The following is a 12,464-nucleotide window of genomic DNA, read 5'->3' on the forward strand; positions in this document are numbered from 1 at the left end:
GTATTTATTTACTAGCAAGCTGGTCTCGCTTTGCCTGACATTTTTAATTCTAAGAGAGACAAAACTCAAATAGAATTTGAAAATCCAAGAAAATATTTTAAAGACTTGGTCTTCACTTGTTTAAATAAATTCATTATTGTTTTTACTTTGCTTCTTATAACTTTCAGAAAGACAATTTTAGAGAAAAAAATACAACCTTAAAAATTATTTTAGGATTTTTAAACACATATACCTTTTTACCTTTTAAATTCCTTCCTCTTCTTTCCTGACCATTTAAATCAATGTTCAAGTAAATTATTTTTTTTTCATTGTAAAGAATAATAAATACATTTTAATTTAATTCTTCATTTTAGCTTCTGTTTTTTCGACGAAGAATATTTGTGAAATATTTCTTCAAACTTATTATGATTAAAAAAAAATTTTTTAATTCTGGCAAATCTAGAAAATCTGTAGAATCAAATTTAAATCTTATTTCAAAGTCTTTTGAATTTCTTTTAAATTTTTTGTTCTGGAAAATCTAGAAGAAATAATGATTTGTCTTTGTTAGAAATATAGCTTGGTCCAATTTGTTATATATTCTAACAAAGTGTTGATTGGATTTTAACCTATTTAAAACATGTCATCCAAATTCTAGAATTAATCTTAATCAGGAAAAATGACTAATGATGTTCCATAAATTCTTTTTTTTTAATTTTTTCGAAAAGATTCGAATTAGCTAGAATTTCTCTTCTTTTTTTTCGGTTGAATTTTGAATTTTAAAGAGTCGAAATTGAAGATAAACTTGGTTTCAAAATGTAATTGTCATTTTTTTCGTGTTTTCTCCTCTTTTAAACCGTTCAATTAAGTGTAAATATCATTAATTATGAACAATAACATAGAGTTGAAGGTAAATTGAGCAAATTGGCTATTTCTGGCAATTTATTTAAGTGTGTGTCAAACTGGTAGCCCTTCGCATTAATCACTACCCAAGAAGTAGCTCTTGCTTTCAAAAAGGTTGCTGACCCCTGCCTTAGTGGAACAAGTTTGGATAAAACAGTTGGCGTTCACTGCCCAGCGACAAATTTGATTGGGCAGATTGTTTATTTTATTTAATAATTTATGTATTTATTTGACGGGGACAGCACAATGAAACATTGCTAGCCATAAGTAACCCATGTCAAAGTACATGAGACTTCCAGCCGTAGGCTAATTTGAAAGAAAAGTTGAGAAAAGTGAAAAACACATAGCGTATTTCCTTGAATAGCCGCAGGGGCGCTAATTAATTTAAAACCTCCTGTCCCTCCGCCGTTTACCGGAAGCCTGCGGGATGGTCGTGCATGCGGTAATTATTTTAAAACCTCTTCTCACTCCGGCGTTTACCAAAAGGAATGCGGTAAATTTAGGCGTGCGCTTTGAGTGTGATGTGAGCATACCATCATGAAAAGCACATTTAATTAAAAAGAAAAAACATTATTATGGTCTTACTTGTACTTATAAATGGAGTCCATTTGCAGCTCCTTCTGACCAAAAGCATCGATAACTTGTTTACAGAAGTCTTTCTTATTTTCTTTCTTCAGTTTTAAAAGTCTCTCTGTCTCGATGGAGATATTCCTTTAATTATTACCTCCTGCTTCCATTGAAAGTCCAGTTTAGAAAACTGTTTTATTTTAGATACCGGTATGTAATCCTCCATGTTAGTAAAACAAAAAAAATCTCTTGCTGCGTGTGTTCACTTCTTCTACAGTACCGGAAGTCGCAAGAAGGATCACTAGCGCGGTAGCGCCCTCTACCACCAGGAGGCGGGAGTCATTTAATGACTTATACAATATTAGACACACGCAGCTACGGTATATTAATAAAACATAGCTGCTTACTGTTCTTTTTAGCATACTGTACCGGTATTCAATAGCTTGGACCTTAAATCCTACTGAATATCTCTTTATCTTTTTTCCTTTGTGCGATTGTAAACTACTGAAAGCAGCTTCCTCCATTTTGAAAATGAGGACAGGTAAAGCGTCACTCGTGACGTAACGAATTTGACCCGGCAGAAGTTCTAGACATATGCTAAATATTTTGCGAAACGAGTTTTGACCCGGCGGAAATTATAGACATGCGATAATAAAATTAATATTTTGCGAAACGAATTTGATCCGGCGTCAATAATGAACCGGCGATAAGGCCAAGCATGCGTTAATTATTTTGAGAAACGAGTTTGACCCGGCAGTAATTCTAGACGTGCGAATACTATATTCCCTGCGCCAATTCAAGGAAATACGGTACAAAAAGATTAAGTACAAAATAAAAATACATCAAAAATAATTGGCCCCATTTGTGCATCTACACCCAGTTCTAGTGCTCACACTTCTGGTTTTCCTTAAGCCACTTTTTCAGTTTTGTGGAGGAAAGTTTAATGTCCGACTGTGACTTTAACTCCAGTGCAAACATTTTTTGCACTGAACAAAAATAGTGAGGAAAAAAGGTGTAATTAATGTAAGTGAAAAAAGTTGTTAGTGGATGCTAATACAGACACGGTGCAGTGTAGCTAGTTTTTACTATAAATGTGTAGAACTTAGTTTACACCAGGGGTCACCAACGTGGTGCCCGCGGGCACCAGGTAGCCCGTAAGGACCAGATGAGTAGCCCGCTGGCCTGTTCTAAAAATAGCTCAAATAGCAGCACTTACCAGTGAGCTGCCTCTATTTTTTAAATGTTATTTATTTACTAGCAAGCTGGTCTCGCTTTGCCCGACATTTTTAATTCTAAGAGAGACAAAACTCAAATAGAATTTGAAAATCCAAGAAAATATTTGAAAGACTTGGTCTTCACTTGTTTAAATAAATTCATTATTTTTTTTTACTTTGCTTCTTATAACTTTCAGAAAGACAATTTTAGAGAAAAAATACAACCTTAAAAATGATTTTAGGATTTTTAAACACATATACCTTTTTACCTTTTAAATTCCTTCCTCTTCTTTCCTGACAATTTAAATCAATGTTCAAGTAAATGTATTTTTTTTTATTGTAAAGAATAATAAATACATTTTGATTTTAATCTTCATTTTAGCTTCTGTTTTTTCGACGAAGAATATTTGTGAAATATTTCTTCAAACTTATTATGATTAAAAAAAAATTAAAAAATTCTGGCAAATCTAGAAAATCTGTAGAATCAAATTAAATCTTATTTCAAAGTCTTTTGAATTTCTTTTAAATTTTTTGTTCTGGAAAATCTAGAAGAAATAATGTTTTGTCTTTGTTAGAAATATAGCTTGGTCCAATTTGTTATATATTCTAACAAAGTGTAGATTGGATTTTAACCTATTCAATCAAAATTCTAAAAATTATCTTAATCAGGAAAAATTACTAATGATGTTCCATAAATTCTTTTTTTAAGTTTTTCTCTTCTTTTTTTCGGTTGAATTTTGAATTTTAAAGAGTCGAAATTGAAGATAAACTATGTTTCAAAATGTAATTGTCATTTTTTTCGTGTTTTCCTCTCTTTTAAACCGTTCAATTAAGTGTAAATATCATTAATTATTAATAATAACATAGAGTTAAAGGTAAATTGAGCAAATTGGCTATTTCTGGCAATTTATTTAAGTGTGTATCAAACTGGTAGCCCTTCGCATTAATCACTACCCAGGAAGTAGCTCTTGGTTTCAAAAAGGTTGGTGACCCCTGGTTTACACGATGAAGGTTTGGACACCCTTGTCATGCAATATGTGTGGTGTTGCCCCCTGAGCGTGTCGCCTGTCTTGCAGCTACGCCAAAGGTGACCTGGACATTTCCTACATCACCTCCAGAATAGCAGGTGAGCAGCCGGACCTCATCAAATCCGCATCACGAGCATGTTTTGTTTTTTACCTGGGGGGGTGTGTACGTGTGTGCAGTCATGTCGTTCCCGGCCGAGGGGGTGGAGTCTGCCATAAAGAACAACATCGAGGACGTGCGACTCTTCCTGGATTCACGCCACGCTGGCCACTACGCCGTCTACAACCTCTCCAAGCGCTCCTACAGGTCGTCTCGCTTCCACAACAGGGTACGAGAAAGAAAGATGTCTGTTCGTAGTCAAAAATACACTATATTGCCAAAAGTAGGGTGGCCACTAGAGATGTCCGATAATATCGGCCAGCCGATATTATCGGCCGATAAATGCTTTAAAATGTAATATCGGAAATTATCGGTATCGGTTTTTTTATTATCGCTATCGTTTAATTTTTTTTTTTTTTTTTTTTTTATTAAATCAACATAAAAAACACAAGATACACTTACGAAAATCTATTATTATTAGAGATGTCCGATAATGTCGGTCTGCCGATATTATCGGCCGATAAATGCGTTAAAATGTAATATCGGAAATTATCGGTATCGTTTTTTTTATTATCGGTATCGTTTTTTGTTTTTTTTTATTAAATCAACATAAAAAACACAAGATACACTTACAAAAATCTATTATTATTAGAGATGTCCGATAATATCGGTCTGCCGATATTATCGGCCGATAAATGCGTTAAAATGTAATATCGGAAATTATCGGTATCGGTTTTTTTATTATCGGTATCGTTTTTGTTGTTGTTGTTGTTGTTTTTTATTAAATCAACATAAAAAACACAAGATACACTTACAAAAATCTATTATTATTAGAGATGTCCGATATCGGTCTGCCGATATTATCGGCCGATGAATGCTTTAAAATGTAATATCGGAAATTATCGGTATCGGTTTTTTTATCGGTATCGGTTTTATTTATTTTTTTTTTTTTTTTATTAAATTAACATAAAAAACACAAGATACACTTACAAAAATCTATTATTATTATTAGAGATGTCCGATAATGTCGGTCTGCCGATATTATCGGCCGATAAATGCGTTAAAATGTAATATCGGAAATTATCAGTATCGGGTTTTTTATTATCGGTATCGTTTTTTTTTTTTTTTTTTTTTTTTTTAATAAATCAACATAAAAAACACAAGATACACTTACAAAAATCTATTATTATTAGAGATGTCCGATAATATCGGTCTGCCGATATTATCGGCCGATAAATGCGTTAAAATGTAATATCGGAAATTATCGGTATCGTTTTTTTTATTATCAGTATCGTTTTTTTTAATTTTTTTTTTTAAATTAAATCAACATAAAAAACACAAGATACACTTACAAAAATCTATTATTATTAGAGATGTCCGATAATATAGGTCTGCCGATATTATCGGCCGATAAATGCGTTAAAATGTAATATCGGAAATTATCGGTATCGTTTTTTTTATTATCGGTATCGTTTTTTTTGTTGTTTTTTTTATTTTTATTAAATCAACATAAAAAACAAAACGACGACACGTTTGAACGTGTCCCTTTTTGTGCGTGTCCCGCGCAGGTGTCCGAGTGCAACTGGCAGGTGCGCCGCTGCCCCAACCTGCGCAGTCTTTACAGCGTGTGCAAGAACATGCATCAGTGGCTCAAGCAGGACCAGAGGAACATCTGCGTGGTCCACTGCCTGGTAGGAAGGGTCTTCTTGATGATGCATGCAAACGCCGACCTTTGACGGCTTCCTGTTGATGGTGTCGTCCCCCCCCCCCCCCCCCCCCCCCCGCAGGACGGCAGAGCGGCGTCGGCGGTGGCCGTGTGCTCCTTCCTGTGCTTCTGTCGCCTCTTCACCACGGCCGAGGCGGCCGTCTACATGTTCTCCATGAAGCGATGCCCGCCCGGCATCGCCCCCTCGCACAAGAGGTGCCACACCGTCCTCAACCTAAACAGTTTTTGGTGTAAAATGCCCTGTGATTGGCAGGTATATCGAGTACATGTGTGACATGATGGCGGAGGAGCCCATCATCCCCCACTGCAAGCCCATGGTCATACGCTCCATCGCCATGACGCCCGTGCCCCTCTTCAACAAGCAGCGCAACGGCTGCCGGCCCTTCTGCGAGGTTTACGTCGGCGACGAGAGGGTCCTCACTACCTCACAGGAGTACGACAGGATGAAGTAGGCTTTTTTTGGTCTTTGTCCCCGTCAGAGATGGTTTCATGGCTAAGCTGTAGGGAGAAAATGTTGCTCCTGTCCAGGGATTTCAAGAGCGAGGACGGAAGAGCCGAGATTCCCTTGAATGTGAGCGTCCAAGGAGACGTGCTGGTGGTCATCTACCACGCCAGGTCCACGCTGGGAGGACGTCTGCAGGCCAAGGTCCGTGTGTGTCGGAGGCCTGGAGCTTCTACTGGGTGCTACATTCTCATATTTTTAACACTTGTGCAACGTTCATATTGTTGCATTTTGTGGCTTTTAATGCCTCACAATCAAACACTTTTATGTTCAAACACTGAACTGATGTTTACCTTATCCCAATAAACATCTGTTCAGTATTTCAACATAAAAGTGTTTGATTGTGAGGCATTAAAAGCCACAAAATGCAACGGGTCCATCAGACCCACAAACGCTGGCTGAGTAACAACAAGATGAACGTTGCACGGAAAATGTCTCTGGCAGTTTCTGCATCCCACAGGGATTCTTCTTTTGTGTTTTCTGCACCTGCGGTTCCCACACAAGGTTGCAACATTGCTTGTCAACACTGTCTGCTCTCATTTTCTCGCACATTTGACCCTCTGATGTTCTGTGTACCTACACTCTGTCCTCCTCCTGTCTAGGCCTTAATTAATTATATATTTACTAGCAAGCTGGTCTCGCTTTGCCCGACATTATTAATTCTAAGAGAGACAAAACTCATTATTTTTTTTACTTTGCTTCTTATAACTTTCAGAAAGACAATTTTAGAGAAAAAATACAACCTTAAAATTAATTAATTGTATAATTATTTTAATAAAAAAATGAAAACAGGTCCCACAGACCCGAACACTACACAAGGGTTAACCCTTGAGTGGGTTAACCCTTGATTTAACGACAAAACAGGAAGTTACCGTCATAGGGGGACTCCAAAACATTCATATTTCCTACCAACTTATTGAAAACTCCGGACTATAAGCCGCTGCTGTCAGGTTTAAGCACCGAACTATCCATTAAACAGAACAAGAAGCGAGGAATCAGGCCGAGACAGAGATCAATTTTGCTCATGAGGAGAACGCATGGAGCTGCACACTCAGTTACAGTCTCCCCCCCGCTGCTCTGAGGAACAAGCTCCACACGCCTCATTTATTTGGGCATTTCCTGATTACCTAGCTGCAGCTGCTTCTAAGGGGAGGGGTCATAAACAGCTGCTGCACTGGGTCATAAACAGTTCAAACTAGAGATGCCGATAAATGCGTTAAAATGTAATATCGGAAATTATCGGTATCGTTTTTTTTATTATCAGTACCGTTTTTTGTTTTGTTTTTTGTTTTTTGTTTTTTAAAATTAAATCCACATAAAAAACCCAAGATACACTTACAATTAGTGCACCAACCCAAAAAACCTCCCTCCCCCATTTACACTCATTCACACAAAAGGGTTGTTTCTTTCTGTTATTAATATTCTGCTTCCTACATTATATATCAATATATATCAATACAGTCTGCAAGGGATACAGTCCGTAAGCACACATGATTGTGCGTGCTGCTGCTCCACTAATAGTACTAACCTTTAACAGTTAATTTTACAAATTTTCATTAATTACTAGTTTCTATGTAACTGTTTTTATATTGTTTTACTTTCTTTTTTATTCAAGAAAATGTTTTTAATTTATTTATCTTATTTTATTTTATAATTTTTTTTTTAAAAAGGACCTTATCTTCACCATACCTGGTTGTCCAAATTAGGCATAATAATGTGTTAATTCCACGACTGTATATATCGGTTGATATCGGTTGATATCGGTATCGGTAATTAAAGAGTTGGACAATATCGGCATATCGGATATCGGCAAAAAGCCATTATCGGACATCCCTAGTTCAAACAAAAAGGTGCTTGGAGCGGTGTCAGGTTTGCCCCCTCTCTGCTTTGTAGATATCAGGTCCTTCCTGTGGCAGCCCAATAGGTCAAAGAAACCGACACCACCACGGCGCATTCCATCGCACACAAGCTGTCCTCCTTTTGCTTGATAAGATCAAAGACAGCTTTTGTCTTCACGCAGGGCAACCTGAACTCATAGCAAACAAGTTATATACAATTATTCTGACAGTATGTGTCATTGATAAAACTTTCGGCGCAATAAAAATGCAATAATTGGGGACGGAAATTTGATCCGTCAAATATAAACAAAACAAAACACCGGCGGAAAGCGATAATCGATCAAATTTAAAAAAAAACAAGCAAACCGGGTAGTAAAAAATAAAGAAATTAAAATCCGCATCCAGGGGACGCGCAAGCTTTTGGAATTGAATGCGTAAAAAGACACAAAAAGTGCGTTAACGCCAACACTGATGCTCCCCCATGAAGGCAATGGACGCTTGAACATGTTTAATGCGCAATCAATGAGAAGAGAGTCGCCAAAGTCGCTGGTGCTGAACAAAGATTGAAAGAATATTTAGATTGAGTCTGCGGTTGGTAAGTAGAAAAGTTGGTAGAGTGAGAGGTTATTTCCACTGTAGTTGTGGCGGACCAGCACAAATAAATGAATGTACGGTGACGGTGACTTTTGTATTCTTTACTGTTCCAGATGGCCTCCATGAAAATGTTTCAAATCCAGTTCCACACGGGCTTTGTCCCCAGAAATGCCACCACTGTGAAGTTTGCCAAGTAGGTTTCCGAAACGGAGCTCAGTCACCCTGAACGACGTCCCTGGCGTTGACCTGTGCGCTCTCCTCACAGGTACGACCTGGACGCCTGTGACATCCAGGAGAAGTATCCAGACTTGTTCCAGGTCAACCTCGACATCGAAGTGGAGCCCAGAGAGAGGCCCAGCGCCAAGACCCCGCCATGGGACGGCTACCAGACCAAGGGCCTTAACCCCAAAATCCTCTTCTCCTCTCGCGATGAGCAGCAGGAGATCCTCAGCAAGTTTGGTAGGTGACGCAGTCAAACACTTTTGTTGTCTTTTGCACTTCATCTTCGCTACAAAGCCGTCCCAAGAACAGAAAGTCAACCAACAGGTGTGTCCATGAAAGACAGGGAAGGAATTTGGAGCAAAGTTCTGGGGCCGTACTTATCAAGCTTCTTAGAATTACTCCTAAGAAGTCTGCTAAGAGTTGACTTAAGAGTAAATCAATTCTTCGCTGAAAGCTGCACTTAAAAGTTAGTTATCAAGCGTCTTACTCACACTTTCAGCGAAGTGTAGGACTGAATCTTAAGTGTCACACTCAGAGCTGAATTACGACATTACTATGTGCCGTAAACGCAATTTTAGGTGACGTCATTTCCGTGTCCATAGAAATGACCAATCACGGAAGGGAATCCGTTGTCTAAGAATAAAGAAATATCTTGGAAATATTTAATTTTAAGTGTATATTTTGACAATAAACTACAAAATAATACAAAACAAACTAGTCCCCGCCGGCACTCACGCTACCGCTCCCTCTCTTCTCTCGCCCACACACTCACTGACGTCACTCACCTCACGGCCACACACATACGCTACTGTCATAACATTTTCTTTCCAATTCATTAATTAGGCAACTAATTTGAAACTGGTGTGGGTGGCTCTATATATACTAGCCCACTGCAGACACATGCAGAAATCAACAAGGAATCGAAAAGTATTAAATCTGTGACAAAAATCATATCCACTCTATCTAAACGATACCGTTTGATCAGCTGCTCGTCATCAAAAAAAACAAAAACATTGTTCCGTTCCCTGAACGTTCGTGCACGTCTCTCTCGCCTCAGTGCCATCCCCTGCTGGCAACTCCTAACCACTTAAGACACCTCTGAAGGTCTCTTAAATATCGTGGAGAGTAGGAGTGATTCTTAGACTTAAGAACGTTGATAAAAAGCTTTTATTCTGAAGTTTGAGAGTAGGACTAAATTTCGCAAATTCTCAGGACTTAAGTGTAAAATGGCACTCTAAGAAGCTTGATAAGTACGGCCCCTGTACTGTAAAGTTCAAATTTGAATGACAATAAAAAGTAAGTCTAAGTAATGACAACATAAAACAAACAGAAGAAGTCTGACACTAATGTCATAGAGAAATGTCTTAAGTGCAAAAATTATGACTAAAGTGGTGCAGCTGTATTTTCATTTGCACTTTTTAGATATTTATTACTAATTTATTGTATTTATTTTAGCACAACATAATACATATCGTGTGTACATTTATGTTTTCTAATCTGACCTAATCCTAAAGTTTGTTTGTTAAATTAATAATATAATCTTGCTTTTAAAGGCCTACTGAAATGACTTTTTTTTTGTATTTAAATGGGGATAGCAGATCCATTCTATGTGTCATACTTGATCATTTCGCGATATTGCCATATTTTTGCTGAAAGGATTTAGTATAGAACGACGACGATAAAGTTCGCAACTTTTGGTGTCTGATTAAAAAAAAAAAGCCTTGCCCGTACCGGAAGTAGCGTGACGTCACCGGAGGAAGGGCTGCTCACATTTTCCTATTGTTTTCAATGCAGCGAGAGAGATTCGGACCGAGAAAGCGACGATTACCCCATTAATTTGAGCGAAGATGAAAGATTTGTGGATGAGGAACGTGAAAGTGACGGACTAGAGTGCAGTGCAGGACGTATCTTTTTTAGCTCTGACCGTAACTTAGTTACAAGGGTTCATTGGATTCCACACTCTCTCCTTTTTCTAATGTGGATCACGGATTTGTATTTTAAACCACCTCGGATACTATATCCTCTTGAAAATGAGAGTCGAGAACGCCAAATGGACATTCACAGTGACTTTTATCTCCACGACAATACATCGGCGCAGCATTTTAGCTACTGAGCTAACGTGATAGCATCGGGCTTAACTGCATATAGAAACAAAACAAATAAGCCCCTGACTGGAAGGATAGACAGAAGATCAACAATACTACCAAACTCTGGACATGTAACTACACGGTTACCGTAATTTCCGGACTATAAGCCGCTACTTTTTCCCCTCGTTCTGGTCCCTGAGGCTTATACAAGGGTGCGGCCTGTTCTTCTCCGACACCGACGAAGAGGATTTCGGTGGTTTTAGTACGCAGGAGGAAGACGATGACACAATGATTAAAGACTGACTTTTCATATACCGGTAGGCTGGTTATTTTGATAACGTACAGGCGAGCACTTTGTATTACTTTGCACCGTTGTATTATTTGTACTCTGCACGAATGCTGTTCGCCATGTCAAAGATGTGAAAGTTTGATTGAACGATTGAAAGATTTATAGTTAATAAATGGGACGCTTTGCGTTCCCAAACAGTCATCTCTGTCCCGACAATCCCCTCCGTGGTAGCAGGAACCCCTATATACTACGCTAATTACACATCAAAACCCTGCGGCTTATAGTCGGGTGCGGCTTATATATGGAGCAATCTGTATTTCCCCCTAAATTTAGCTGGTGCGGCTTATAGTCAGGTGCGGCTTATAGTCCGGAAATTACGGTAATGCTTTCCAGCTTGGCGAAGCTTAGCAATGCTGTTGCTAACGACGCCATTGAAGCTAACTTAGCTACGGAACCTCGACAGAGCTATGCTAAAAACATTAGCTCTGCACCTACGCCAGCTCTCATCTGCTCATCAACACCCGTGCTCACCTGTGTTCTAGCGATCGACGGAGCGACGATCACCGATGCGGTCGGCGGCCCGGAGACGGAGGAAGTCAAGGTGAGGTCGGCGGTTAGCGCGTCTGCTGTCCATCTCAAAGTCCTCCTGGTTGTGTTGCTGCAGCCCGCCGCTAATACACCGATCCCACCTACAGCTTTCTTCTTTGCAGTCTCCATTGTTCATTAAACAAATTGCAAAAGATTCACCAACACAGATGTCCAGAATACTGTGGAATTTTGAGATGAAAACAGAGCTTTTTGTATTGGATTCAATGGGCTCCGAATACTTCCGTTTAACTATTGACGTCACGCGCAAACGTCATCATATCGAAACGTTTTCAGCCGGAAGTTTGCCGGGAAATTTAAAATGTCACTTTATAAGTTAACCCGCATGTGTTGCAATGTTAAGATTTCATCATTGATATATAAACTATCAGACTGCGTGGTCGCTAGTAGTGGCTTTCAGTAGGCCTTTAAATCATTTTACAAGGTATTAAAACTGTAAGTAGGGTAGATATTTAATTGTATTGAATATGATCAAAATCAAGAGCGAGATTACTAATTTCAGTGATAATATTGGAGTGGTCCCCGGGTCCTTCTGTAGTGGAAAAGTTGGGTCCTGAGGTCAAACAGATAAAGAACCCCTGCTATGTACAAGGACCCTGCAGATGGAAATTACCCTTTGGCTACAATCTGCCATATTTACATTTTATATGTTCATTAATGTGCATTAATGTACTATAACAAATGGCGACTTCCTATCAGGAGTTGTAATATACATCTAATAACAAGTTATTGGTGTGTTTAGTGCAGGGGTGTCCAAAGTGCGGCCCGCAGCTAATTGTTTACCGGCTCGCCACACATTCTGGAAATGCTCTTGC

General features: G+C 38.6%; 1 protein-coding gene across 1 annotated transcript in view; it reads left to right on the top strand.

The window, feature by feature from the left end:
- The window catches only part of LOC133632143 (cyclin-G-associated kinase-like), an 86,297-nt gene that overhangs the window by 53,599 nt on the left and 20,234 nt on the right, over nt 1-12,464 (top strand). Inside the window, exons 12-19 of the mRNA XM_062024386.1 lie at nt 3,737-3,786; nt 3,866-4,014; nt 5,354-5,476; nt 5,573-5,706; nt 5,765-5,959; nt 6,040-6,157; nt 8,559-8,638; nt 8,711-8,904. Of these exons, the coding sequence (XP_061880370.1) occupies nt 3,737-3,786; nt 3,866-4,014; nt 5,354-5,476; nt 5,573-5,706; nt 5,765-5,959; nt 6,040-6,157; nt 8,559-8,638; nt 8,711-8,904 (1,043 nt within the window). The remainder of the gene's footprint in view (nt 1-3,736; nt 3,787-3,865; nt 4,015-5,353; nt 5,477-5,572; nt 5,707-5,764; nt 5,960-6,039; nt 6,158-8,558; nt 8,639-8,710; nt 8,905-12,464) is intronic.

The sequence above is a fragment of the Entelurus aequoreus genome, linkage group LG17, assembly GCF_033978785.1.
Source record: "Entelurus aequoreus isolate RoL-2023_Sb linkage group LG17, RoL_Eaeq_v1.1, whole genome shotgun sequence".
NCBI classification, from domain to species: domain Eukaryota; kingdom Metazoa; phylum Chordata; class Actinopteri; order Syngnathiformes; family Syngnathidae; genus Entelurus; species Entelurus aequoreus.